General features: G+C 51.4%; 6 protein-coding genes across 6 annotated transcripts; 4 read left to right on the forward strand and 2 right to left on the reverse strand.

Moving 5' to 3' along the window:
- Window positions 1-6,059: 6,059 nt before the first annotated feature.
- Window positions 6,060-8,519, forward strand: CC1G_00534 (hypothetical protein; the record flags this gene model as incomplete). Its single annotated transcript, XM_001829303.2, has 1 exon — window positions 6,060-8,519. The coding sequence occupies one exon, from the start codon at window positions 6,060-6,062 to the stop codon at window positions 8,517-8,519; it is 2,460 nt and encodes an 819-aa protein (XP_001829355.2).
- Window positions 8,520-13,279: 4,760 nt separating this feature from the next.
- CC1G_13738 (RNA polymerase II subunit A domain phosphatase) lies at window positions 13,280-16,501 on the forward strand (the record flags this gene model as incomplete). The annotated part of the gene is made up of 8 exons (XM_002912160.1): window positions 13,280-13,626; window positions 13,683-14,156; window positions 14,208-14,365; window positions 14,421-14,537; window positions 14,593-15,032; window positions 15,097-15,207; window positions 15,689-16,101; window positions 16,156-16,501. 8 exons carry the CDS (start codon window positions 13,280-13,282, stop codon window positions 16,499-16,501), a joined length of 2,406 nt encoding a protein of 801 aa, XP_002912206.1.
- Window positions 16,502-16,910: 409 nt separating this feature from the next.
- CC1G_00537 (NtPRp27) lies at window positions 16,911-18,020 on the reverse strand (the record flags this gene model as incomplete). The annotated part of the gene is made up of 4 exons (XM_001829306.2): window positions 16,911-17,260; window positions 17,324-17,547; window positions 17,628-17,824; window positions 17,856-18,020. The coding sequence occupies 4 exons, from the start codon at window positions 18,018-18,020 to the stop codon at window positions 16,911-16,913; spliced, it is 936 nt and encodes a 311-aa protein (XP_001829358.2).
- Window positions 18,021-18,925: 905 nt separating this feature from the next.
- CC1G_00538 (hypothetical protein) lies at window positions 18,926-19,753 on the reverse strand (the record flags this gene model as incomplete). Its single annotated transcript, XM_001829307.1, has 1 exon — window positions 18,926-19,753. One exon carries the CDS (start codon window positions 19,751-19,753, stop codon window positions 18,926-18,928), a length of 828 nt encoding a protein of 275 aa, XP_001829359.1.
- A 283-nt stretch (window positions 19,754-20,036) lies between these two features.
- Window positions 20,037-20,246, forward strand: CC1G_00539 (hypothetical protein; the record flags this gene model as incomplete). Its single annotated transcript, XM_001829308.2, has 1 exon — window positions 20,037-20,246. The coding sequence occupies one exon, from the start codon at window positions 20,037-20,039 to the stop codon at window positions 20,244-20,246; it is 210 nt and encodes a 69-aa protein (XP_001829360.2).
- A 2,318-nt stretch (window positions 20,247-22,564) lies between these two features.
- CC1G_00540 (hypothetical protein) lies at window positions 22,565-24,599 on the forward strand. The gene is made up of 4 exons (XM_001829309.2): window positions 22,565-22,661; window positions 22,720-23,195; window positions 23,253-23,607; window positions 23,659-24,599. The coding sequence occupies exons 1-4, from the start codon at window positions 22,605-22,607 to the stop codon at window positions 24,589-24,591; spliced, it is 1,821 nt and encodes a 606-aa protein (XP_001829361.2). The 5' UTR covers window positions 22,565-22,604; the 3' UTR covers window positions 24,592-24,599.
- The last annotated feature ends 338 nt before the right edge of the window (window positions 24,600-24,937 follow it).

Raw genomic sequence — 24,937 nt, forward strand, 5'->3', positions numbered from 1 at the left:
CATGAGGCACTGCTAACCCACTTGCATCTTATGGCTCAGAAGCAGCTCACTCTCTGTATGGTTTTGAAGGGTATAGCCTCAGCTTCTAATGTGCCTCGAGGCGAGGCTTGTTGAGCAGCGGAGTACTCTTTCGGGAAAGAAAGTTAGGAACCACGCTGTACACGATAACTAAGTGGGTCCACTGTTGTATCTCAACTGTTATCTAACCTGATGGGCGTCTATTAGCCGTTCTCGTTATCGTCTGCTGTTCGTCTGATATCGTTGGCACGTCTGTGCCACAGTCACGAGGCACGGGCTGCGTGTGTGATGAGCGTAGGAGTAAGCGGTGCATGGCGCTTTGGAGAAGGTTCCATGGTGGAAATAGGCGCTGACCTGTTGGATGTGTGCTGTTTGTTTCAACGCACAATGTAGCGAAAATCCGGGCAACAGACAAAGAATCGATTTCGATTTCGCTATTCACTGCGTTAATTACCGGTGGGCAACCGATTCAGCAAGGAGCCTAAACGGGGCAGTGATCATACTGATATGAGTACTATCTTTGTTAGAACTCCAACAGCTGCTCCTTCGAAAGCTCCTTTGGCAAGACCACATTAGCCACATTAGACAAGATGTAATTCGCATTGATCTAGCGGATCTATGCGCCTTGGAAACGCTGCCTTGCCACAGTTTTCCATGCTGGATCGCGGTGCCCGTGGCATACCTCCGCAAACGACGAGAGCTCATATGGCCGCAGTGGTAACTCTTCGCCAAACGAAGAGAAATTTACTCGAAGGTATAGTTTGAGTTCATTTCACGTTTCTATACGTTTCTATAGAGAGTCTGCCTTAAGACCTGGAGGGTATGTCACGATACTAAATCAGTTCCAACTCCATTTTCTAGGGCGGAAAGCGAGTCACTACTTCAGCATTGCAAGGCCAAAGGAAGCGGTCCCCTTGTCATTGCAGACAGAATTAGAGCTCGCCGCTCGATACTGATTTGCTGGGCCCCTGCGGGGTTGGGAGTTGGTTCTTCTTATATTTTATTCGACAGGCGCAGTTGGGAGCTTGATGTGATAGCTCCAGCTTTCTTTCAAGTTAAACTTGTGGTCTTCCTTCACCCTCGAAAGAGGGTACCAGGACACCGTTTATTGTATTCACCAAACACCTGGGTCTACACCGAGGACACACGAAGATTGGCTCCAGTTCCACGGACTATCGATCATCGTACTGCGGAGAGAATTTCCTCAGGGGACATATATGTCCTATGTCCCCAGAAGCGTGTTTCGGGCAAGGGCACTCGTTTCCATTGCTGAAGCCCCGGTAAAGATAACAGACGAAGATGCCGAACGAAGTCGAAGGAATGTTAATAGCTGTGTTCAAAGCCCGAGCTAATTTCAAATCCACATGGACGAGCGGGATTCGATTCAGTGGCGGCACTTCCAAGTTGTACCATGCTTATGCAATGTACCGCCTGAAGCGCATTCCCTCTTCCGGCTAATGCTAGAGGATTCTGTCCCGGCTTCAACATTCTGTTCACAATTGTCGTTATTATTCCGTAGGAATTTGTATCTCTATCTTTAACCATTTCGGTCCCTTCATGCTCACCTCCACTACTTTGCCCCTATGAGCAGGCGGGGAACATGGACAGCGCCTAATTTTGTCCTGGGCGATCACCGATTCCGAGTCCGATCTCGATCGCACCGAGCAGTCGGGATTGCGGCGGGATCTCCTGCCAAGCGGAATGACGTCGGTCAGAGCGCTGAACGCTCATTCGCGCTTAATCCGCTAATAGTAATCGTCCGACCAAAGGTTCACGGAAAGATGATTTTCTGTCGTACATAGTTCATATTATGAGACCATGGAAAGAGACTCTGCCACTCCGGGCTGAGATCCTTCAGAATCCGAATTATAATTCAGCAATTCGGCCTTTTGTGGGCCAGCGGAACATGGATGACCCTTTCCTCATCCCCTGTAGTAATCTGATGAACGGGACGGGACATTCAGAGATTTGCTGACCTTGGCATAGCACCCCAGTCAGCCCCAGTCTCAATCCGATGTGGGGCGGACATGTTGGAAGAAATATTTAGCGAGTCGCACGCATCTCACTGGGTTCCCAGAAAAAGGCAGAGCATGCACAAATTGGGAAAGGCGGAGGCAACTAGATATAGGTTTGCTTGGCTGGAGTGGTCGACTGACTATGGACCGCGAATGTTTCATGGTCATTATTGATAGTTTAACAAGGGTCTATTCCTGTTACTCTCATTAGTATTTTCAACGGTCCGCTTGCAGGTTTGACGTAGTCCTTGGTTGCTTCATGTCAGTGGCCAAGTGAATTAACCAACGATACTGGATCCTCGAAGGCCCGCTACCTCGCAGGAAGGAGCCTCACCCTACCCACGTTCGTCGACGGATGCCAGCCAAAGAGCTATAATACTCGTTGACACTCGTGTGGTCAAACCCGCTTCCATGTACCGAACACCGCGGTGGTGTTACATTCATATCCCATCCACCTTCATATCGATGACCTGAATGCGTTCAATAATCTCTCGCGAAGTCTTCGCACAGGCTTCAAAGCCACAAGCGCTTACCCACACATAGGGTAACTGCACCTGAGAAGAACAATGCTCGCATCTTTCCGAAGTCGTTCTGCCAAAATAGCGACGAACAGTGACCTAGATATGGTAGCATGGGATTGCGTGGCACCACTCTTTCAAGGTCGCAGGGAGATCTGTGTCAAACAAGATCTAGTTTCTCACCAACTTAAAGTTATTGATGTACCAGTGGTTCACCGTATAGCCGCGTATTGGGTTGGTATAAATAGCAGGTGCACGTAAGGAAAAGGCCTGGAGGGGTACCGTGATGGCCACTCTATCTCTGACCGCTGCCCTTCGTCGCCGTTGCAGCTCCCTGGAGAATTACTCGGGAACCAGCATTGGTAGATGAACGGTCGACCGGAGACCGCGCTACGGGCGTTCGTAGGCCGATAGTGGTAGCCACAAGTACGGCCACAAGTACGGCTAGCTCGCATCCTCATAATCGACATCATGATTCTGATATCTGATTCTTACGTCCCCTATGATTGTATCCCATCCTCAAGAGTCCTTGTGTGCATCCACTGACATGCCTTCATGGGCGCCTGATGTCCGAAAGGAGCATACCAGCTTGTCTTCCCAGTCCTTATCAACCGTGGCTCGATACACCTCCTCAGCCACCAGACAAGTTCGTATGCTGCCGTTGACAAGCGTACGCGTAACTTATGGAAGCGTTAGTAGACTCGGAATGGTCTAAACACTTCTAAAGATTATCAAGGTCTGCGAGGGATGATTGACAACTGTTTGAAGTCAAATATTAAGCTCTGTGGAGTAAGGAACATGGGTAGTGTGGGACCTTTATTGAAAGTGGAAGCGAGCGCTACCAACAAGCGCCGTGGCGTGGCAGTCGTTCCGAAACAGCATTCCCACTCGGAATATTATCAAAAGTCAACTTCCAGAGCAGCCCCAAATCATACGATGTTAATTACACTTCGCAGCTTGCTGAGTATGTATTCCCTCTCCAGCATTTCTCCGGCGTCAAAAGCAATTGCAGGCGATTGCTCGCGCTTCACAAAACTCGGAGTAAATCCGTCGCTCGAACCATTCGGATCCGTGGTTTATTGCAAAGCTCGCTCCAAACGATTCTCCGCCAAGCCGAGTGGCATTTATACTGCACTTCCTCTAGAGTAGTCAACTTACACACACTTGATTATTTCGAGAATGCTCCAGGAATAACCTCGCTGAAATCAAAGCGACATACACGAATTTCCCAGGGCCAGTTTACAAGCCAATCTCTCATCTTCGCGTCAAGCTTCGGAATAAAGCCTCAAGTGGCCCCTTCTCCGTATGCATTGCTTCGTCTGGAAAGGGGCAGTGGCATTTTTCCAGGGCGTGGAAAATGTCGGGAATGGCCGAAGTGAGATGGCTCTGACGAGGTGTGAGTATGGGCCTGTACGTTACCTGTGCTCTTCGCGAAACTCATCCTGGAGCTCGACCATACGAGACCCGTGCAGGCATACTACGGCCTGATGCCCGCTATGGACAGGTATCTAAGGAACGATAGCTGTGATAGTGATGCCGTTGAGCTTCCAGGTGGGCATGCCTGGAATTCAGGATGGGTTGTAAGTAGATGCTAATCCATCTTAGAGTGTGAAAATCACCATAAATATAACGAGCCTTACTCCAAAGTGCGGGCCCAGATTACCCTTCCCTTTTGAGATTAGCTATAGAAGTCGGTCCTTAGTCGTCTTCTACTCCATACGAGAGTGTTTGAAACCTGTAATCGAACGCTAAGTATCAAAAGCTGAGGGAAGGGTTGGGGCCTATGATAGTACATAGAGTGGGACTAGAGGCCCTGAGGAGATGGATAGACACGTACTAGCGAAACCTTAAAGCTAGAACATCCCTGCATCGCATTCTCTTTCTCATTCCGAAGGCGCTCGCTTTACCAGATAACTATATTTAGCCCAATGACTCCGACTTGGTGTAAAGCGCTGTAGCTGAGGTGGGTGCCAGCATTGAAACTGCTTCCTTGCTGCCTTTGTCGTCAGTCAACTGAGCCGGTGAAGCCTACGCCAGAAGTCATTGCAAATACGTACAGTACGGTTAGGCGGGATGGTCAATCAGTCAATCACAGGTATCGCAATATACCACCCACCCTCCACGGATCACCTCTACACATCAACCTTCAAGATCTGTTTACGACCTGACAGACCTGCCATAAGAAGGAACTTTCAACGACCCGTATCTAGTAGGCGCCAGACAACGCCCCACCAGAGGGTGATGTGAACGTGTTATCATGTTGCGCAAATAGGCAGGGGCAAACCGGTGTTGTGTGTCCCTATGGACGTTGGCCAGGGAAACGGCCGTTTCCGACTCACAAAAGGCTCCCTAAACGAGATGCAGAATCCATATCCTGGCCTTCCAAATCTAACGAACCTTCCAAGGACAAGCCTGAGTTTGGGATGAGAAGGTATTGAATTGAAGAAGGAAGCCTGAGGAAGCGTTAGCCTCGAGCTCCCACCCGTGGCTACTTGTAAAACCCATCGAGGTGTGAACGTTGGCGCAGTCCGATAGCGCAGCAGTCGATAGATGGTCTATCCATAGACCCTAACGCGCTAGTCCATTTACGCGCACTTTGGGAATGATAGGTCGGGTGTGGCGACATAATAGGATTCGGAATACTCGCCCGGAAGTCCAGTTCCTGAGCAGAGATATTGTTGTCAATGGCTGCCCAATCTTGAAAATGCTATTATAGTTCCCTCGGTTCGCAACTACGATAAATAGCACTCGAGACAGGAGGTAGCCGGATTCTGAGACGGCTTTTACGTCGAAGTAGAGCTGCCTTTTTGACGTCAGCCTCCGAGGCAAAGCCTTTCCTGCAATGTCAAGTCCCTCTGGGATAGCGCTGCTTTTGTAATCGTACGTGTATTGTTTTGCAGAGTGAGTGAACAAAGACCAACGGTCTATTAGGTACGATGAGAAAACAACAGAAAGGACCCTCCGGTGGCACTTGCCACAGCCTGAGAGTGGAAGGACAGGCCTTTCGATGGAACAGGGGACAAAGGGCGCGAGGGTCCATCGATTGCAGAAACGTTGTTGAGAATGCAGACGAGATAAGCAGCAGGGAAAGGGAGGCGTCGAGAAGAGACCCCAGAACAGTAGGTCAGAGTTTGAATGCGAAACAGAAGCGCCCGAGGCTGGCGAACAGGTATGGATATGCCGGACAAGGAAGGTTGGTCCCCCAGAGTAATGCTGGCTTAGTGAGGAGTAATGTCGGGAGAGGGTTTCAGAGATAAATGGCCGCAAGCATGGTACGTAGCGGCGGACTCGGATTGGCTGATAACACGGAGGGACGGAAGGGGATGTGGCCGGCAACATCCGTGGCTGTGAGATCTGAATCGGGCGGCGATCGGAGATCCATGCCTCGAGGCATTGCAAGTTGTTTGGGCAACACTACATATAACACACGGCTTCACAATCCGTCCCCGTTTCGCCACTGCTTATGCACTTGACAAGAGGCAGGTCGCGCACAGTCGCATATTCCGCCATGGCCGACCCTTGCCATCGACAACCGACCATGCCGCCTATTGCATCCCCGGTCCCTCTCAAACCTCAACTGCTTTCACCGCTCCTCCTCTCTTCCTCAGCCAGCACCTCGCCCCCATCCACAGCCACCTCCGCCTCCATATCGTCTTCATCTTCCCCAGACTACTATGACTCGCCCCCATCTCCACCCCTTTCGCTTGAGGACCAGGTCCATGTCGCATACGCACACGACGATATTCACACCGCCAAGATTCTCTTGCTGAGGCTCAAGGGCATCGAGGTTACCGACGACAACGACCCACGTATCGCCGAGGTCCAAGACGAAGATTTTGACTTTTGCTTTGCTCCCAACGGAGGTCTCATCATGGACGCGCAGGACGAGAAGGCGATCCAGGAACGCCAGCGAATCGAGTTGGAGCGGATGGCTGAGCGAAGACGGCAGGAACACCTTCGTATGTGCGAGATGAAGTGGGAGCGAGAGAAGCGGCGGTTGCGGGAGGAGCGGAAGGAAGTTCTGAGACGTAAAGAGATGAAGCGCCAGGAAGAGGAGCAACGCCGCAGACGACGAGCAGAGCAAGAGCGCGCGCGGCTGGCAGAAGAGGAAGAACGACGAAGGTACCGAGAGGAGGATATCTTCCGACGGAGAACACGGTCGCGTTCCGCGCGGAGAGTCGTCAATTACCACTTGCCGTCGTCGTCCTCGCCGCCGAACTATGGATGGAGTGACGACGATGAGTGCGATGGATCAGGATCGTCGTCGTTTGTATATGACTTTATGACCCTCCCATCCAGGAAGCAACCCTCTACGAGCTCCAATGACGACAACCTCCCTCTGCGAAGTCGCTCTTACAACGACATGCCCTCCACCTCTCGGTATCCCTCTCACCACCGCGATTGCACCTCCTTGGATTTCGATGATTCCCAGTCAATACCATTCACCGACGTCCTGAAGTCAATGCACGGGCAACTCTTCCCAGTCACCAACGAGGAGCGCAGGGCAAGAGCGAGGCGCAAGGCCAGTCCATCACCATCGACGTCTCGGCCTCGAACCCACAGTCAGATCAGGAGAATGCGGGAGGACGAGCTGATCCAAATTCTTTTGGACGGCAAGGAAGACACAGCCTTCTCCAACAAGGGCAAGGCCAAAGCCATTCCGAGGCCAAGGCGCCAGTCTTCTTCCGCAGAGAGCTGCACGGCCTGCAAGCGATCACCTTCATTGTCGTCGATCGATAGCCTATCTCCAACCCCGACCTCTCCGAGTTCGGCTGGCAGCAGGCTTTCATGGTTAACGTTCCGGAGCTCGAGTTCGTTTACTTCGTCGGCCTCATCTCTGGCCACCACCCCTCCGACGTCCCCGCGCTCCAGTGGCTGGTTCAGCTTGGTCGATAAGCCTCGAAGTCGTCGAGCATCATGGGTCAGCACCACTTCGTCGCCAATAGAGGAATACGAACCTTGTAGATGCAGTCAGAAGGCTTTGATATCCATCGATATATCCGAGAGCCCTCTCACCCTTCCTGTCGCTGCTTCCGCATCTCCCGCCTGCTCGCCCCACATCACCACCGTTCACCACCGGCGCCGACAAACAGTCAGCACGTCACTTTCAGGTGCTGGAGCCGCCAAAGACCTGGTACAGGCTATATCGTCAACTGTTTCCAGCAGTGTATTTACCCTCCTGGAGCTGGTACATGGGTTCCAGCAGGCCTGTGTGACGGCCGCGAAGTTCAGTGTTGCGCATAGTGTCGACGGGGCACAGTGGGAAGAACGGAAATTTGTGTTTGAGGAGAAAGAGGGGTGTGTGAGAGTTGTGGAGGGATATGGAGAGAGGCGAGGTGTAGTGTCTAAGCCCAGTTCTCGCTGTATGAAGCCTCACGGATACCGCGTGTCGGCCAAGGACGTGGCAGCCTTCCTGGCGGTTGATGGTGAAGGAGAAAAGGGTGAGCCTGTTCTGAGTTCGTCGCCGTCTCAAGATGTCGAAGCTCCCGCTGTCGCCACGAGGACGCAATCGGGGTCGCCGTTTGTTGATATTCCCCTGTCGTCGCCGTACGGCATCCAGGCCGCACCTGAACCGCCTCGCCACACCGTCCTCCCCAATCCGCTACCGTACAAGCTTTACTTCAAGCCTATTCCTCCGCCAACTCGCAGCCCCTTCCGATTCAACGCGTTTTCGCATTTGCACACCACCTATCCCGATCGACGGTCACATTCGGAAGGCGCTGCGGGAGGGGCGGGTGAATATTGGTCCAATCCTGACGGTGATGTCCAGCTGCCGGCCTGGCGCATCCGGAGCGTTGGGAACCCTGTTCATCTTCGATTGATGGCTTTGCAGAACGTCGTTTGGCAGAAGGGTTTAATTTGGGAAGGTAGAGGTCGCGAGATGGGTCTCGGAGGAGGCAGAGATCGCGTAGTTGGTGTCGCCTATGAAGGCGTTGGATGCAGCCGTCTCGGTCGACGAGTGGCTTAGGATTTATTGTTTATTCTTTCATTTAGGGTTTTGAACTTGGGATCTCTCCGGGATATATCTTCTTTTTTCTTGTCATTTTCTCGTGACTTTTTTCTCTCTTCTTCCTGCACATGTAGCACCACCCCGCATGCATCTAGTTTGGCATCCGATTTTGTTGTACAACAGAACTATGTAGTTTTACCATCCACAGTACAATACCACTACACGTAGACCTGTAGCGAACACTCCTTACTATGTATATGTCTGCTTTTCCTGAACCTTGGATTGGAACCGCACGCTAAGTTTTAGTTTGAAAGAAAACTTCGCTGTTGAATTTAAAATATTGTTTACATATGCTACGGGTCGATGGGCGCGGAGAGTGGGTAAGTACAGAGATCAATCACTTGAATGCGAAGACTGGATAGAGGGCGAGGATCTGAGTGAATGGTCCGGTAATCAAACTGAGGAATTTCAATCCGATACGTATGGACTATGGTATGAAAATGGCCTCCACTACCTTTTCAATTGAGCTGACGACGATAGCAAAATCTTCTATTGAATAGTGTAGGCACCAAAGTGGACTTTCATGCGCACTGGCAATCGAGTATCGGCTTGACGTGGTGTATGAAAGAGATTGAGTGAGAAAGACTTGGCTCTCAAGCGCCCAGCGCTACCGCCGATCAAAATCTTGCGCAAACTCAACTTGCTTATCGTCAAAAGGGTTTCAATGCTGATTGTACCACAGGGATTGGTGTGTTGTTCAACCTACTACGGCCACCCGGCTGGATGTATCGACCGCTCCCTGCCCATGAGAACAGCGATGATGTCTGTCAACAGGAATTGACGTAGTTTTGGAGCCTTCTAGACGAGCGCTTATCATAGAAATGGCGGACGGTACCTGTGCTTGAAAGGTTCCAGGGTACCGCGTGCTTAGTGCAGAGGAACATCGAAGTAATCTTGATTGAATAGCCGTTTGGATTTGTGGCTAGGGTGTCGGAAGGGATAATCTAAGATTCGAAGTTTGACGGTATGGAAAGAAGGAGGGAGGGTTACCTATCATCGAGTCGTCGGCGCACTGTAAGCTTACCTGATACTGAGTACCGCAGCGCGGGATTCAAACTGGACAAATCTCATATTCCTGGCTCAGGGTACAGATAAAGGAACCACTGGCGCCTTCGTTCTGGAGATTCAGATTGGCACTCGGCACCAGCCGAAGGTGTACCCCTAATCTGGTCTCCGGTATACTACTCAGAATATTGTTCATGGTAGAACACGCAGTGTTCGATCGAACAGAATTCCAAGGAAGGCTTGCCCGACACAGAACCGGCACCCGAAGGAATGAGAAGTTTTCTCACTGGGTTCAGGTGCTCCGGAGTCTGCGAAGACCTCAGTGAGACCTTGGCCGCAGAAGACGCGCGCTCGATGACGCCCTTTATACCGTCACAGGGCCCTGGAGGGCTTCGAGAAGGAAGTTCAGTCAGCCAGTCACTTTAGCAGGCAGATCTTCAGAAACCCGATGCGCATATGCAGCGGTGGCACTAGCACGAGTCCTCTCTGTTCCACTCTGTTCCGAGCCTTTTCAGTTTGAATACAGCGTCATAGAATGCGCATTATATCGCATCACACTTCTTTCTATCTAGTTCCGGTGTTATCTCTGCACAACGCCAGACAGCCAAGAGATGCAGTTAGATAACAGACTTGAGAACAGAACGCGGGGAAATAGGATGTTGGTGAAAGTGTGAAGAGGTTGACACGTTTTGTGATGCTGTTTACCCCACACGAGGCATATCTTCATTCGTTAGAAATCTAAGTAAGTCAATATCATTATCGTAATACCTAGATTACTGACGTGCCACACACTGGAATGTTTTGGCATCGAGCTTGTTTTCGTGGAAACTCATTGTGACTCGGAGTGGTAGTTTCTCAGGCAGGCTCGAGACCAACTCGAGAATCACTGGAGTCGCCGATGAACGTTGTCTTCGTAGTCCGTAAACCCGACCAGCCAGTAGCAAAAATGAGCAGGCAATTGTTCAGCAGAAAAGAAGACCTTTCGATGGACCTTGTCATTTTCTGGAAAGACCCGATGGTTCCCACTGAACCTCAGCGTCGCTCAGGGAAACGCCCATAGATCATTTAATCATCCCATAGTAGTACGCAATAAGTATCAGGGAGCGTCTATAAGCCATTCGTAAGGCCAGCTGGGAACTTAAGGTGGCGAAAATGCAAGTAGATCAGACAAGAAAGGAACGGAGAACAAGACTTGAGGGCAAGAAAGAAAGAGAGAACTCGGGTTTATCAGAACAATTCATGAGCGAGAATGAGAAGCTATGGGAATGCCTGACAATCTAGAGCGCCTTTGAACAGCTTTGAACAAACGGAGATGACTGATTTGTCGATAATCAATTGGCCTTTTCTCTCATCCCCAAATCCTTCTTCGTCCCCGTTGAACACCCCCAGGTCTATCAGAAGCCGCCTTAAAGCCCATTAACCATCACGCATACTCAGCGAAGTCGAGGTCATTCTCTTTATTATGTGACGACATCGCAACAAACGACTTCACAAGGAACAAGGTGTGAAAGAATCCAATTTAGATTGATGGGGTATGCGTTTCCCCCTTCACCTGGCAAAAGGAATAATATGCTGTTGTATGGGGAAGTCCTTTGAGTGTAAGTGCTGTTGTGACTGAGAAAGATCAAACCGCCAGACCTCGCAATCGTCGATCTGGTCATGCTGTTGTTCGTGTGACCATTGGGCGCTAAAGTAGCTGGGGGCCAACCGAACCGAGAAGGCGAATGTGACTCGAACGTGACTTCGATCTGCCGGCCTCGTCTGTGGATATAACGATAAGGGCGATGCGTTCGCTGTTCTTGCTATCTGCCAAGTCAACAAGGCGAGCTGGCAGCATATCAAGCCTGAGATTACTGATATAATAGGAACTGTTACATTAGTGCAAGGAACCGACGCCTTTGCTAGTCTTTCAATAGACAAGACACCACAACAGCACAACTTGGCAAGTCAGAATCAGACACCTCAATCGCGTCATATAGCCACACACCTGAACAGCAAGGGAGCCTAGCTACCCTAGGCCTGGTACACACTTGCCCGCCAGTGCCAAAACCAATCCTTACTATCCCAAATCTGAGAGAGGAAAGGTACAATCACAAGGAACGCCCGACCGAGCCCACTATAGTATCGTCATCGTAGAAGAGCCGGAGAGAGGTGGCGTCGAAGAACGTTTGCTGGTCCTGTGACCAAGGGCACCGGGTGGGCAGACCAGGACCGGAGCGGCTACAAACGAGTCATCAAGGAAGGTCAGGGAAGGGAGCTGTTTCGCTGAACTTGAACGTTAGGAGATACGTATTTACCTAGCTAGCTGCCTCGTGGCAGATGGCAAGGGTCGATGCAAAGCAGATAGATACTTGGCATTTGACATCCGTTTAGGCTGGCAGTGCGATGTGCACTTCGGAATAGCAACCGGGGCGAATCAATTGAGGGCAGAGGGTATTTGATCAAGTGGACCCGTAACTTCACGCGAAAGCACCAACACTGCCGGTGGTGGTACATACTTAGTCACTTGTGAATCACTTTGCGGGTGAAATCAATGCGACAGTGCTCTGATACTGTGGTCAAAGGGAGACGGATCTTTGATACAGATATGCTCTCCGACATCGGCTCCCAACGTCGCCCTTCGTACCGAGACACTTCGCTGATTTCCGAGGCAGAAATCGACACTTCCCTCCTATGAAGGGCAAAGGCAGAGACTGGAGCGGGCCGGAACTTCCCTAGAAACAAGTAACCAAGCGAGAGGAACCGTGGAGAGGATATAAGTAACTCACCTATGACCTGAAACGCGCTCAGAGGTGTGTCTGAACAGCTCTCCTTCCCGTCGACCTATTCACGGGTTGCTGTTAAAGTGTTAATATTCGTTCGTTCCTTTGCAGTTCCGTGGATAGAAGTGCGGCGTGGCGTCCTTGGAGTCCTAAAGCGGTTTTCAGCGAGCAGGAGTTTGCTTCCGCTATCCAGAAGGCAATCACCGCGGAATGTGAATCGAAGAGGAACTTGCCAGACTTCCTCATGGAAAGGGGAACGCATCGGAGAAAGGGCGTAAATTAGGTAGAAAACCGAGGATAATCCCGTGCATCGGTTCCTCAGGTCCTGCCCTACCAGGGAACGGGGAAATGGACCATAAGGAGTGTCCTGGATGGAAATTTCGCAGGTCAGTCCTATGTGGCGCGGAGAGCATATCCTTATACCGACGAAATGACTTGCGCCTAAAGGTTACTAGTTCATTCTGGCGCACCACCATCTAGGCAATGGACAACTCACCGGGTATAATGGGACTCGACCCCGCGCTGTGGAGAGCGGATTTATCTCGCGATGTCGCCGTTGAGCAATGTTGCAAACCGTCCCCGGTAATTCGGCGAGTAATTTGTAGAGCTGTGAATGCATAGATAGAAAGAATGGCTCGACATATTGGATGGAGCGGTTCTGAAAACGAGCGTGATGAGGATCGTTTGGTGACTCGTATGTCCAATTCAAGTAACCCATCTTCCGCAGAAAAAGCTCCAATATTTTGAGCACCGTCACGATGTAGGGACGGTGGCCAATATTTCCTGCTGGTGGGCGCCTAGTATGCTGGGTCAGAGGTGTTGATTACGAGCGCGGGAAAGTTGCTCCCAATTTGGGGTGCGGTGGGATTGGAGGATTACGGTCACGGTATGATGTTCTTGTATGTGATACACATAACTGGCGCTCTCCAGCAATAGACTGCGTTGCCCCCAATGCAGTCCGAAGACCCGACAGAACTCTATCTTCCTCAGTCATTCCCTTTTCCCATAAAAATCGTCTCTCTCGATATAAAGCCAACAGAATGGGTCGAACCCCGCACGCGTTTGCTCAGCTATTCCTTCGTTTACCTCCCGAGAACACAGGATGCAAAGCCAGAGACACGCTACGGTACCTGGGATTGCCCCATTGAAGGCACACTCAAGACATGGAATATCAAGGTTGGCGACGTGATTTCCAAGGACAAAGCTCGCGCACAACCAGCCCTGGTCATCCTAGAGCCATGTAAACATAGCACACAGATCCACGGCCTATGCGCCAATTGCGGCAAAGACGTGACAATGTATGTCCTGTTGTTCCTGAAAAACGATCCAAGGTCACTGATACAACCTATTCTAGTGTCGACTACACCGGTTTCTCCCATGCATCCAGAGCTGGTATTCAGATGACGCACTCTGCGTTCGGACCTACCGTTTCCTTCGAGGAAGCGCAACGGATAGAACGCGAGACAGCCGAACACCTCCTCAAGTCCCGTAAACTATCTCTAATTGTCGATCTGGATCAGACCATCGTCCATGCGACAGTCGACCCGACCGTTGGCGAGTGGATTGCGGAAGGCGAGGCTTGGGAGGCACGGCAGGAAAGGAGGAACAAGGTCAAGACAACCACACCAGACAGCGATGACTCGGACAGCTCGGACGACTCTGACGATGATGAAGACGACGAGTGCAATCCCAACTGGGAGGCTTTGAAAGACGTCAAGAAATTCACCCTCGGTCCAGAGTCGTTTAATGCGCCTTCTGTGAAAGGGAGGTCAAAGGGAAAACATAGGATGGTTGAACAAGAGGGATGCATGTACTATATCAAGCCTCGGTAAGCTGCGAGCGGTTCTTGTGACCGTATGATAAGGCTAACTTGGTGCAGGCCTGGCTGGAAAGAGTTCCTCGAGAATGCGGCCAAAAAGTACGAAATGCACGTCTACACGATGGGAACCCGCGCGTACGCGCAGGAAGTCTGCGCGGCTATTGATCCTGATGGCAAGCTTTTCGGAAGCCGTCTCTTGAGTAGAGACGAGAGTGGAAGTAAGCGCTCTCCCGTTTCGTTGACGACATACACCTGACTGATCGTGTCTTCTAGGTTTAACGCAGAAGAGCCTTCAGCGGCTATTCCCTTGCGATACATCTATGGTTGTCATTATAGATGATCGTGCAGATGTATGGGAATGGAGTCCAAACCTACTCAAGGTCATACCTTGTACGTGCCCACTTGATCGACAAATGTCGTTGGAGTTCTGACATCGCCTTTCTAGACGACTTCTTCGTTGGTATCGGCGATATCAACTCGACATTCTTACCGAAACTAGACGCAGCTAGCCTCCCTACCGCTCCGAAAGCCAAAGACAAGGCAACACCTTCACTAGCCTCTAACGGAACGACCGCCAAAGCCGAGACCCCACCCAATCCTGACGACCTACCCGAGTCCAAACCCGGAGAGGAACCCGAACCCGAACCTGCCCCAAAGGACATTTTGGTGACACAGAATAACGCTGCTTTGGATGCTCAATTGGAGGAGCGGCCGTTGGCAAAGAAGGAAAAAGAGCTGCAGGAACACGAGGCGGCTGAGGCTTCATCGTCGTCTTCTGAGAGTTCCGCATCATCTGAATCTCACACAGAGGCCCAACCCCATCCTCATCATCATCGAAAGGCTCTCCTCAAGAACGACGACACAGAGCTACAGCGTATCGGAATGGTACTGGTTTCGAATATTTCTGTTTCTGGCACTCCTGCTGATATAACTCTGGTCCGGTCTGTAGCTCCTTGATGAAGTGCATAGCCGCTTTTACAGAGAATACGACGCTCGCTCCTCGGACAATGACAAACGGAGACCGTCCTTCGGCTCTAAGCATAAACCATACGACGTTACGGTATGCCCTTTTCTCTACTTCTTACCATCCTGTCAAAGCATCCACTGATGTCTGTTCCTCCTCCGCCCAACCCGCAGCGCATCATCCCCCGGATACGAACTGAAACCCTTGAAGGATGTAATATACTCTTTTCCGGCCTCATCCCGCTCGATACCAGACCCGAGACGACAGAAATTTGGAAGTCGGCTACAATGTTTGGCGCACGGTGCTATACGGATTTAAGACCAGAGGTCACACATGTAGTCGCTGCGAAGGTAAGCTCACATCTCTTCTCCCCCTTGTTGATAGATGATCAAGTGGGGTGCGCCAACCTCCGGACGGAGGGGGGTGTTTCGCTTGGACAAGGAAAGAACAATAGCGCTGACTTGATCCCTTTTTTGTTTTTGTGTGCCCGCGTGCGCCTGCGTATGTGCTACGACCACTCCACTGCTCCTACTGCGGACCTACCATTCCCTCCATTCCATTACTGGCCCTATTTCAGCTCGGGACGGTCAAAGTCGACATGGCTCGCAAACGCGGAGGAATCCTAGTTGTCTCACAAGGGTGGTTAGCCGACTCGATCGCGCAGTGGCGACGCATGGACGAGAAACCGTATTTATTAGACGACCCTTCCTTTCCGGTGCTCGATCTACCAGCGACAGAGACAACAACCCACGACACACCGACAGCTGACGACGATATGTTTGGAATCTCGGACACGATGACAACGGGTGCGCCGTTGATCGATCTTTCAGCCTCGGATTGGGCGGATTTGAATGACGAAGTTGAGGCTGCTATGAATGAGAGTGATGATGGGGACGACGATGAGGACGGGATGATGGATGGGTATAGGAGCGAGAATGCGTCTGAGGCGGACGAGTGGGAAGCAGTAGGCGATGATGCTAGTGTTAAGAGGTATGTCGAGAGGTGTGGGTTTTGAATTGTGGCGCTGATTTTGGGTTGGTTTAGTGCGGGGAGCTCGCCGGGAGGGTTGAAGCGGAAACGGCTACGGAGTACAACGCCTTCGGAGACCGGCGGTGCTGACGAAGCAGACCTTCTACGGTCCCCTCTAGCGAAGCGGAAGAAGATTGCGCTGGAGCGCACGGGGCTGTCGCGGCTGAAGGAGGGGATTACGGCTACTGACCTCGATGGGCAGAGTAATGGTGATAGCCCTGGGAGCCCTATGGACGAACAAGGGGAGGGGCTCGAGGAGGAGGACGAAGAGGAGGAGGACGATGAAGAAGAAGGGGAAGACGACGCTTTTGATGACGATGATGATTTCCTTGCTCGGGAACTTGAAAGCGAGTTGAGCTAAGCTTTTGGTTTATCCCCTTCGATCTTTTTCGATCTTTATCCCTTGTTCTAGGGGACTTGCTTCCATCATTGTCTTTCCTCTTCGACTTTCAACAACAGGCTACTTCCCTCTAATCCTCCGGCTACCCTTACACTCAACCTTCCGCGTTGCAATTGCTTTGCCGATGTAGCCTGTTACCCGCCTTTCACCTTTTCTCGTTCGCCCAGGTGTTTTCCAGAGCTGTATCTTATATTCCCTGCCTTTCAAGTCTGCCTGACTCTGGTTTCTTTTTTACGACTGTATTCATACCTTTGTGACGAACTTCGATGTCGTATTTATGTAGGTAGTTTTAACGACTAGTCTATCAATCCATACAATAATCCCCTGTCTCTCTCACTGCGCTGCTAGTATACAACTGGGTATTATTCCTTCAGTTGGATTTGACGATGGGTTCTTGAGGACTGTCGATGACGTCGTATTCGTCTTCATCTTCGTCCTCGCTATTGCCTTCCTTCCCCTCCCCTCCGCCACTGTTCATACTTGCACAATACAACGCCCACAGCTTTCTAACCGGCCTCCCCGTCAACTCTTTAAACATTCTCCTGTGGTACTTTCTATCCTTCATACAATGGTTCAATTCGCGGATGGTTCCTTCCCCGTAGCGTGATTCAATCCATGCCAAGAAGTAGGCAGTCGTGTCGTATCCGGCGTCCCATTCTCTGTTGGTGGTGTGTGGTTTCCAGTGGGGTGGGGCGTAGTCTGCTTTGAGGCGGACAAAGTCTATGGCGCTCGGTTAATTCTTCCGGTATTAGTGCTAGCAGACGATAGCCGACGAGCGCTTACCTGCAATCCCCTCCACCAAACCCCCAGGACACGTCCCTTGTGCATTAAACTGGAAACAATGCACCGCTTCGTGGATTAATACGCCGGTGATTTCGTGTGCGACTCTATCTTTGGGTATACGCTTGATATAATCGAGCGAGAAGTGAATCTGTTTATGCGTTGAGCTGCCCGTTGCGTGGGCTACGCCTGGCATTGCGCGCAGGATCAAATGGAGCTCTTGGATTCTGTACAAAACATTTTTGAGAGGAGTGGTCGGTTTAGCGCTGAGAACGCTCAGCTCATTTGTGGCAACCAGTGAACGCACAGTTGAGGTGGGCATTCCTCCGTATACAACCATTGGTAGCTCGCTAACACCGCTTGACGCAGGACATCTTTAGGTCTCACGGCGTTTAGAAAGACTTCTACTCCTTCGTGGTCGATATCATGGATTGTGAGGTTGAATTTTGGGAGGGGCCATGAAGGGTTGGGATTAGGAGGGATAGGGGCCATGGCGACAGGTGCCTAGACTCTCGGTGTTTAGATCTTCGCAGACCGTGTCCTGTGTTGCGCTTTCGGGGTAGAAACCGAGGCCGTAATACGGGGGTGCGGGACCGACGGTCTCGAAACGGGATAGGATTGGAGGTGGAGGTCGGAGTAAAGCCGCAACTGCGACGGGCGCTTTCTGGGCTGATCCTGCTCGAATCTTCGGACATTCCATGGATCGTTATACGGCACTTTGGTGATTGAGTTTGTCCTTCCCTTTCTGGGCTTTCAGACCATGTCAAAAGGACCAGGACATTATGCCGTTATTTGAGGATGGAATCTGGCTAAGTCTGGCCGGCGGAGGGGGAGCCGCCGGAGGCGCCATGAATTTCCAACGGTTTCCCCCTTCAGGTTTCCGGGGTGCGGGGAAGGAAGGAATTGTGCACCTCTCCAGTCCGGGGAATGGAGCTTGAGCATGGCACGGACGTTTCCCAAAAATGCCTTGAAAATGCCCAGGAAAAACCGAAGGCCCTCGAGCGGAGAACGGAGGTAAATCGTCGGGGCCCGAGAGGGCTTAGAAGCGCGTTGCAAAGAGGACCATGCGCGACGACTGATGTGAGAGGGAGCTCGTCCCTGGACGTCAGCTCCAAGAGTTGCTTGCCATGGAAGTTGGTATAAATTTTCGAGGGGTACCAGGTACATGGAGGTAAGTACGCGTAGCATGGGTAAAAAGACAACAGATGCATGTGGAAGGTTTTTCTAGAGTTCTAGAATTACAGGGGTTACAACATAAGAGAGCGTATACAAAGGGCGTTACTTTTGTCGTTTCTCATACCGTTATTAGACAGGGTGTGCCATGCGTGTCATTAGATCATACTGCGAAAAAAGAATGCAGAACAGACGTTGATGTGAACATATTAGGGCGTCAAGGCATACGATGTGGCGCAAAGGCCTAGGGACGTGGGTGTTTGTAGAATCGAATGGGGTATCTAAAGTCACACAATGATTAGAATGCTGTTACGACGGAAACAGAAGATCAGGGACTTACCATCGAGAGCAAAGGGTATCGAAAAATAGAGGAGGTTTTCCAGCAAAGGAAACCGAAGGACAATGAGGATCGTCATGTCCGATTCTCATGGGCTATGATGCCTGGACGATTCCTGCGGCGGCCTCTACGCGGATGACCTCTTCTCGTAGGGAATCGCGACCCTCTTCGAGCCATTTGCAGTACTCGACAGCGCGGAAGAGGACCCCACTCTTGCCCTTGCTCTGGCCCTTTCCCCGGGAGCCGCTCCCTTTTGGACGACCACGCGTTGGCATCCCAATGCCAGGAGCTGATCCAGCCGGTGCAAGCAATGCGATCAGCTGTGCATAACCATCTCGAATGGCGTTGCGGCGCTTTTGCTCGGACATGATGTGGTTGAGACGTTTTTGAGGAGTCGAGAGGAGTGCCTTGGACGTCCGGGTTACGGACGATGCACGCTGCTGCTGTTGCTGCCCAGATTGCGCCTGTTGTTGAGACGGTTGTTGCGATTGCTGGGTGGGCGTTGCTTCGACTCCAGCAGACGCTGGAGGAGACTGATCAAACGCGAATGGTTGTTGGTCGTGAGGTGGTGGTGGAGAGACGTAGGAACCTCTCGTCGCCCCTCCAGAACGCGTCGAAGGCCTCGGCCGCGTCGAGGTCGATGGGTCTGGTGTTGAGTTTAGATGTGGATTCGAGTAGGGCGCATAGGACTGAGGACTGCATGGAGCCGGCTCTGGTGCGATAAAGTCTGTCGAATTGAGGTCCCAGGAAAGATCACCAAAAGTGTCGAGAAAACCGAGGAGGTCGCTGGTTTCTGTCTGGGAGAAGAGTTCTGCAGACGAGGGTAGAGGTGGTGGATTTGGGAAGAGATTTGAGAGAGTTGGATCGAAGGAGAACTCAAAGTCAGCGAAGGGGACAGGCGGTTGGAGGACTGGAGAAGCCATTTTTGCGTGAAAAGGGATGTGGGGCAGCACAAGAGCGCGGGGCTGCTACTTTAAACTATCGCACTTCCGGATCTCGGCTACTAACAAAGCCGGTATGCGAGACCTGGGCTTGGCGGTTGCTCTCCATTTGGCCAAGAGTCTCACAACCTCGTGACTCGCGGCCCTTGCCGGGATGGCGTGGACGGGGCTGTCCGTGGCTTGACCGAACTCACCTCCGCCGTTCACCTCGAGACCTCCGCTCGCAGCTCCGGTTTCGCTCATAAAAACTGATACAATGTCGGCGATGCCCACTGACGAGCCAGCCGCCCAGGACCAGGCGACGATCGATTCCCAAATTCAGCAGCTGCAACAGCAACATGTTCCTCAGGATGTTCAGCTCGCCCAGGCCCAGCAGCAGCAAATTCCTCAACCACAGCAGCAGTCGGCAACACCCAGCGAGCCAACACGGAAACGCAAGTATTTCCAGACAAAACTACTCCCGAGCACTTTTTGATTCCATGGATCCAATCTAATTAGCAAAGGCGCCGTCGGTTAGAAGGGCTTGTGTAGCATGTCATACAGGAAAAACCAGGTGTAGCGAGGTTCTCCCATGTCAGGTACGTACTATTTAAATTATAACACTTTCTTTACTTACACGCTTGTCTCAATAGAGCTGCCTCAAACGCGGTCTCGGTGCATCTTGCGCTTATCCGGATCCTGATGCCCAGAACCAACAGCAGCAGCAGCAGGATCATCATGCCCACCATACTCCCGGTAAGTCGAACAAAGGGAAAGAAATCCTTTTCAGTTCGCATTGCTCACTGTTTTCCGCCTTGAAGCGCCCGGCACCGTCCAGTTCGCGCCCCCGCCCATGTACGCGAGTCTGCAGGCTCCTCCCAACATGGCGCCCCATCAGCAGTACTATGACTATAGCAATGCCTTTGCTGCTTCAACGTCCACTTTCCGCCCAAACAAGCGCCCGCGCAACCTTACAGAGGAAGAGGCCGCTGCTATCACCCGCAACTTTAGCCGAGGCGATTTCTTTGTAGGGTCAAGCGCGCCAGTTCGTATTGACCCTCGTCTTCCAGTAAGGCTGACATTGGGCGAGGGCGACCATGTTCACTTCACGGTGGGAGAGCCTCTAGTTTGATAATTATCTCGCTCTGTTCCTTTGTATGGTGTACCGTGTATCTTTTGTGTACGTTCGTACGTGTACTTTTAGGTGTATGATCTTCCTTCGCTTTCTAGTTTTATGATCTTGATGACCCCAATTTGTATTGCAGTATGGTTTTCTTGAAGAATATATCTCACCCATAATACACGGATACATTAGGACCAGGGAGTATAACCGTTTGCATCTGCAGCCGGTGGACGTCAAGGTAAGTACTGCTGCCATGCAGGTGAGGGACCAGGGCTCGAGACCTCTTATTCCGATGACTCAAGAAAACCTTTCAGTTCATTACCGATGTACACAGAACTTTCCTTTTTCCGCCGATTGCAGCCCAAGAATAAGGCGGCCTTGTACCCTGTGGCCCAGGGTTCTCGGGCCCACGTAACAACGCGAAGTCCTTCAGCCTCTGCAGGACGTGTTACTCAAGGCTGCGACCACAAGCCAGAATAACCGCAGAGCTCGCCGTATCGCGGGAAGAGAGGCCAGCTGTGGAACGGTCAATATACATTTTCGACCACGAGGCGGATGTTCAAAATAGGCGCTCGTCCCTCGAGGCTCTTCAACACTCGTCCCACAACGCAGCGCAACCGCGATGTGCTATCGAAGTAGACAGTGGCGTAGACTCGAGCATATTTCGCAATTGTGCTCTATATTTTGTATTGATGTGAGCCCTTAGTGTCTGCTTTGCCGTCAGCTGGAAGGTGCGTGTCGAGGGTGCATCAGTGGGTTCGAAGAATACAGCATTAGGGGACGGTGTCGTAACTTGCTTGATTCTTTGGCAGCTTGGACCACCAATCTGGCTATCTGTGAGGGTACATCTGCTTGAAGCAGGACCAGAGAACCTCGAGGATATTCCCTTGATTGTCCACGCCGCGTCATGTCGGCAGAGAGTCCCTATCGTCCTCTGGAAATGCGCTCCCAAACGCCCATCTTTCTCTCTCGGATAGGATATCAATGACCCGCCTCGAATAAAGCAGCCAAAACGATGGAGCAACCTCAAGTGGGCAAACACGTAAATGGTCAAAAGTACAACAAAACGAGGATTTGATGGCGGTGTCAACCGCGCCTCTTGTTCTCGACTTGTCATCATCACCAACAGCTTTTCATCCACGTTTCCACACCGCTCTCAGGCCATAAAGCTCACAAGAAGATGCTCAATGTGCTGGTGCCGACAAAGACTAATATAAAAAGGACTAGTCAAGGTTGCCATGGCTTGACTTAATACAAGTGAACGACTAAACGTCCCTTCCCTTCGCGACGTCTCCCCGACCTGGCACTGCGGCGTTCTGCAAACAAGGCGTTTACCTTTTTCTGGCCTGTCAAGCAACAGCGCTCTCTCTACGAAAGCCGGTGCTATTGTCCCATTGTATAAAACGACCTCGTGCTTGATTGGACTGGTTGCTTTCCACCCCACCTCCCCTCTACCTCCTTCCCTTCTTTACGGCCTCCTCGACGGATCTGCCTGTTCCCGGCTCCTTCGTCACCTTAGACTCCAGCTGTATCTGATCCAACTTTCTCGACTCGATAAACTCTTGCGTTGTTGATCAACGCATCTTGCTCCAGTTTGTTCGAATGAAGGATCTTTTGGCTAGTCTTATGAAAGGGGTGATGGCGAGGCAGGTTGGAATACCTGAATCGCTACAACGTCGCTTCCGCGTGAACAGCGAGGACACTCCATTTCAAAGGATTCCCGTGGATGTTATGCTTGATGACCTGTTCCCATATCTTTACATCGAGGATATCCTGAGTCTCCGCAGGGTACGTTTCACCTTAAACCATCCTCTGTGGAAATTCAACTAACAGCGTCACGCTCTAGGTAAACAAGGCCTTCTATCTCCTAACTCACGAACCGATCATCTGGAAACGCTTTCTCCTCCGTATGAAGATCCCAATCCCACCCCTCCGTCCAACATTCCGCTACTCCCTCACAGTAACCGACTACGAGATTGAGCAACTCGTCACGCAAGCCATCACCGTTGACGACAACTGGCGTCGTCCCAATCCCACCATCTTCTCTCGAAATCATTTCTGGTCCCACCACAAGACTACGAACATGTTCTTGCTGCCTGGTGGGAAGTATTTGATTGCTTCCGCCCAGTCGAGGGATAAGTTGCAGTTTTGGTTGGTGCTTTACCAGGTGGATCATCCGATGGGTCCGAGGGCTCTGGCGAGGATTCCGACATACAGCGAGGCGTATAATGTGGAAGCCAAGTTCATGAGGTTGTTTGAGGGTGAAGAAGGGCTAGTCATTGCCTATACGAGGAGGTTGTATGTGAAGCAGCAACCTGATGGGTTAGTACTCATTTTCCTACAAGGGCGAGACGACGAAATTGACTTCAGGAAATGTAGCATGGTGCCATCAGACTTGAGCACGAAACACCACATCGACATTGACGGAGGGTTCAAATACGAAGTGGTCACTGCATACACGTCACTAGATATTCTCGAGTACCTCTGCAGCCCCGAGCTCGAACAAGGCACGAAAGACTATCTGCAGTCATTAGCCAGCATCCCCGCACCCTTCAAAGAACTCGCCATTGTCAGCAGTCGCAACGAAGTTACCCAAATAAGCCTCATCGAAAGTGAGGGCGCGAAGCTCGTGTCCTTTATTGTCAGCCCTACCGAGCTGCACTTTATGAACCTCCAGAACTTTGATCAGAAAAGTACGATGATCTTCAGAGATCATCCGCAGCACGCTGGAAAGGTTCGTCCTCGCCTCTCATCTTAATCTTCGCCCGTCTAACTCGTTTTGTAGCCCCACCGAATTCGAGCTTTCCGCGTCTACCCCGGCCAAAGCAACATGGTCGTCATCCGTTCGGTCTCCTCCGCTCCAGGCACCGAATCTCATCTAGTCGAATGGCACGACCTCCCCAAATTCCTCGGGCACATCCGGTCAGGCCCTCGCGCTCGCTATACCTTGCACAACAAGCAAGTCGCGCGCTTCGTCATATCCGACTATGGCCTCCCCAACAAAGAAAGATGGCATGAAGATCAGCCCATGCTACGACACACCTGTGGACCCCCACCACCCGTCTCGATCTTCCTCGAACTACGAAATCCGGACGGAGTGGAACACCACGCCGTGTACCCAAGACAAGTGGTTGTACCGGCCACAAAGGACACGCCAGAGCACTTCACGTACACCTACGACCACGATACCTACCAGATGTCGACGCATATCTGTGCACCACACCGTGCATCCGTGCTAGCAGGCTCTCAACGCGCTCTGATTTGCATAACAAACACTTCAGACCGCACGCTCTCCCCTAAACTCCTCAAGTTACGGCGATATTGCCACCCTCGCAACTCGGGTGTGAAGTACAAACCCGATCCTGCTTCTACCAATGTCGATTCCTCGAAGACGAATAATGTTGAGAAGAACGAGGAAGAGGAAATGGGACCTGTCCTGCGGAAAGGCGAACGACTCCCCGTACCGCGATCAGGGATTTACAAGACGATTGATACGGGTGGGATTTTGGATGAGATAAATCAGCAGGGAGGTGTGAGGGCCATCTGTTGGGACGAGTCAACGGGGAGGATATGTGTTGCGCCCGAGGAAGGGAGTCAGATTCTGGTGCTAGAGGCATCGAGGATGGCGGTTAGGCCGAATAAGAGGGTGGAAGAGTGGAATCGTAAGAGGGAGTGGTTGGGGCGGGATGCGTTGAGTGTGGAGATGGATACTGCCTGAACGGACATGCAGCAGACAGAATTTACGCTGCATTACGAACTTTTTACACCCATTGGCTAGTTTTCGCTCATTTTTTTGCTTTCGCATCGGTCTTCTTGAATCTGCTTTCTCGCATTCATTCTTTCATGTAGACTAGAACTCACTATCCCAGACTAATATGTACAACAGACAGAATGCAATGATATTACTCCGATACCATACAACATCTGTGCCGATACGCCGGCGTGCAGTTTGCGAGCTAGTAGTAGTACGAAAACAAGTCCGTATAGAATGTGCAGGTGACATGCTCTTAAGTGCAACAAAGTCCCGTGGGATAAGGAGTCAGTCGGCTGAAACGAGCGGATAT

The sequence above is a fragment of the Coprinopsis cinerea genome, assembly GCF_000182895.1.
Source record: "Coprinopsis cinerea okayama7#130 chromosome 1 map unlocalized cont3.1, whole genome shotgun sequence".
Taxonomy (NCBI): Eukaryota; Fungi; Basidiomycota; class Agaricomycetes; order Agaricales; family Psathyrellaceae; genus Coprinopsis; species Coprinopsis cinerea.

Excerpts from the sequence above, each read along its gene's own strand:
- CC1G_00540 (XM_001829309.2), top strand. The coding sequence starts at position 22,605 with ATGCTTGATGACCTGTTCCCATATCTTTACATCGAGGATATCCTGAGT. Across the intron at positions 22,662-22,719 it reads ATATCCTGAGTCTCCGCAGG|GTAAACAAGGCCTTCTATCT; the intron begins GTACGTTTCACC and ends GTCACGCTCTAG. Across the intron at positions 23,196-23,252 it reads GTGAAGCAGCAACCTGATGG|CATGGTGCCATCAGACTTGA; the intron begins GTTAGTACTCAT and ends CAGGAAATGTAG.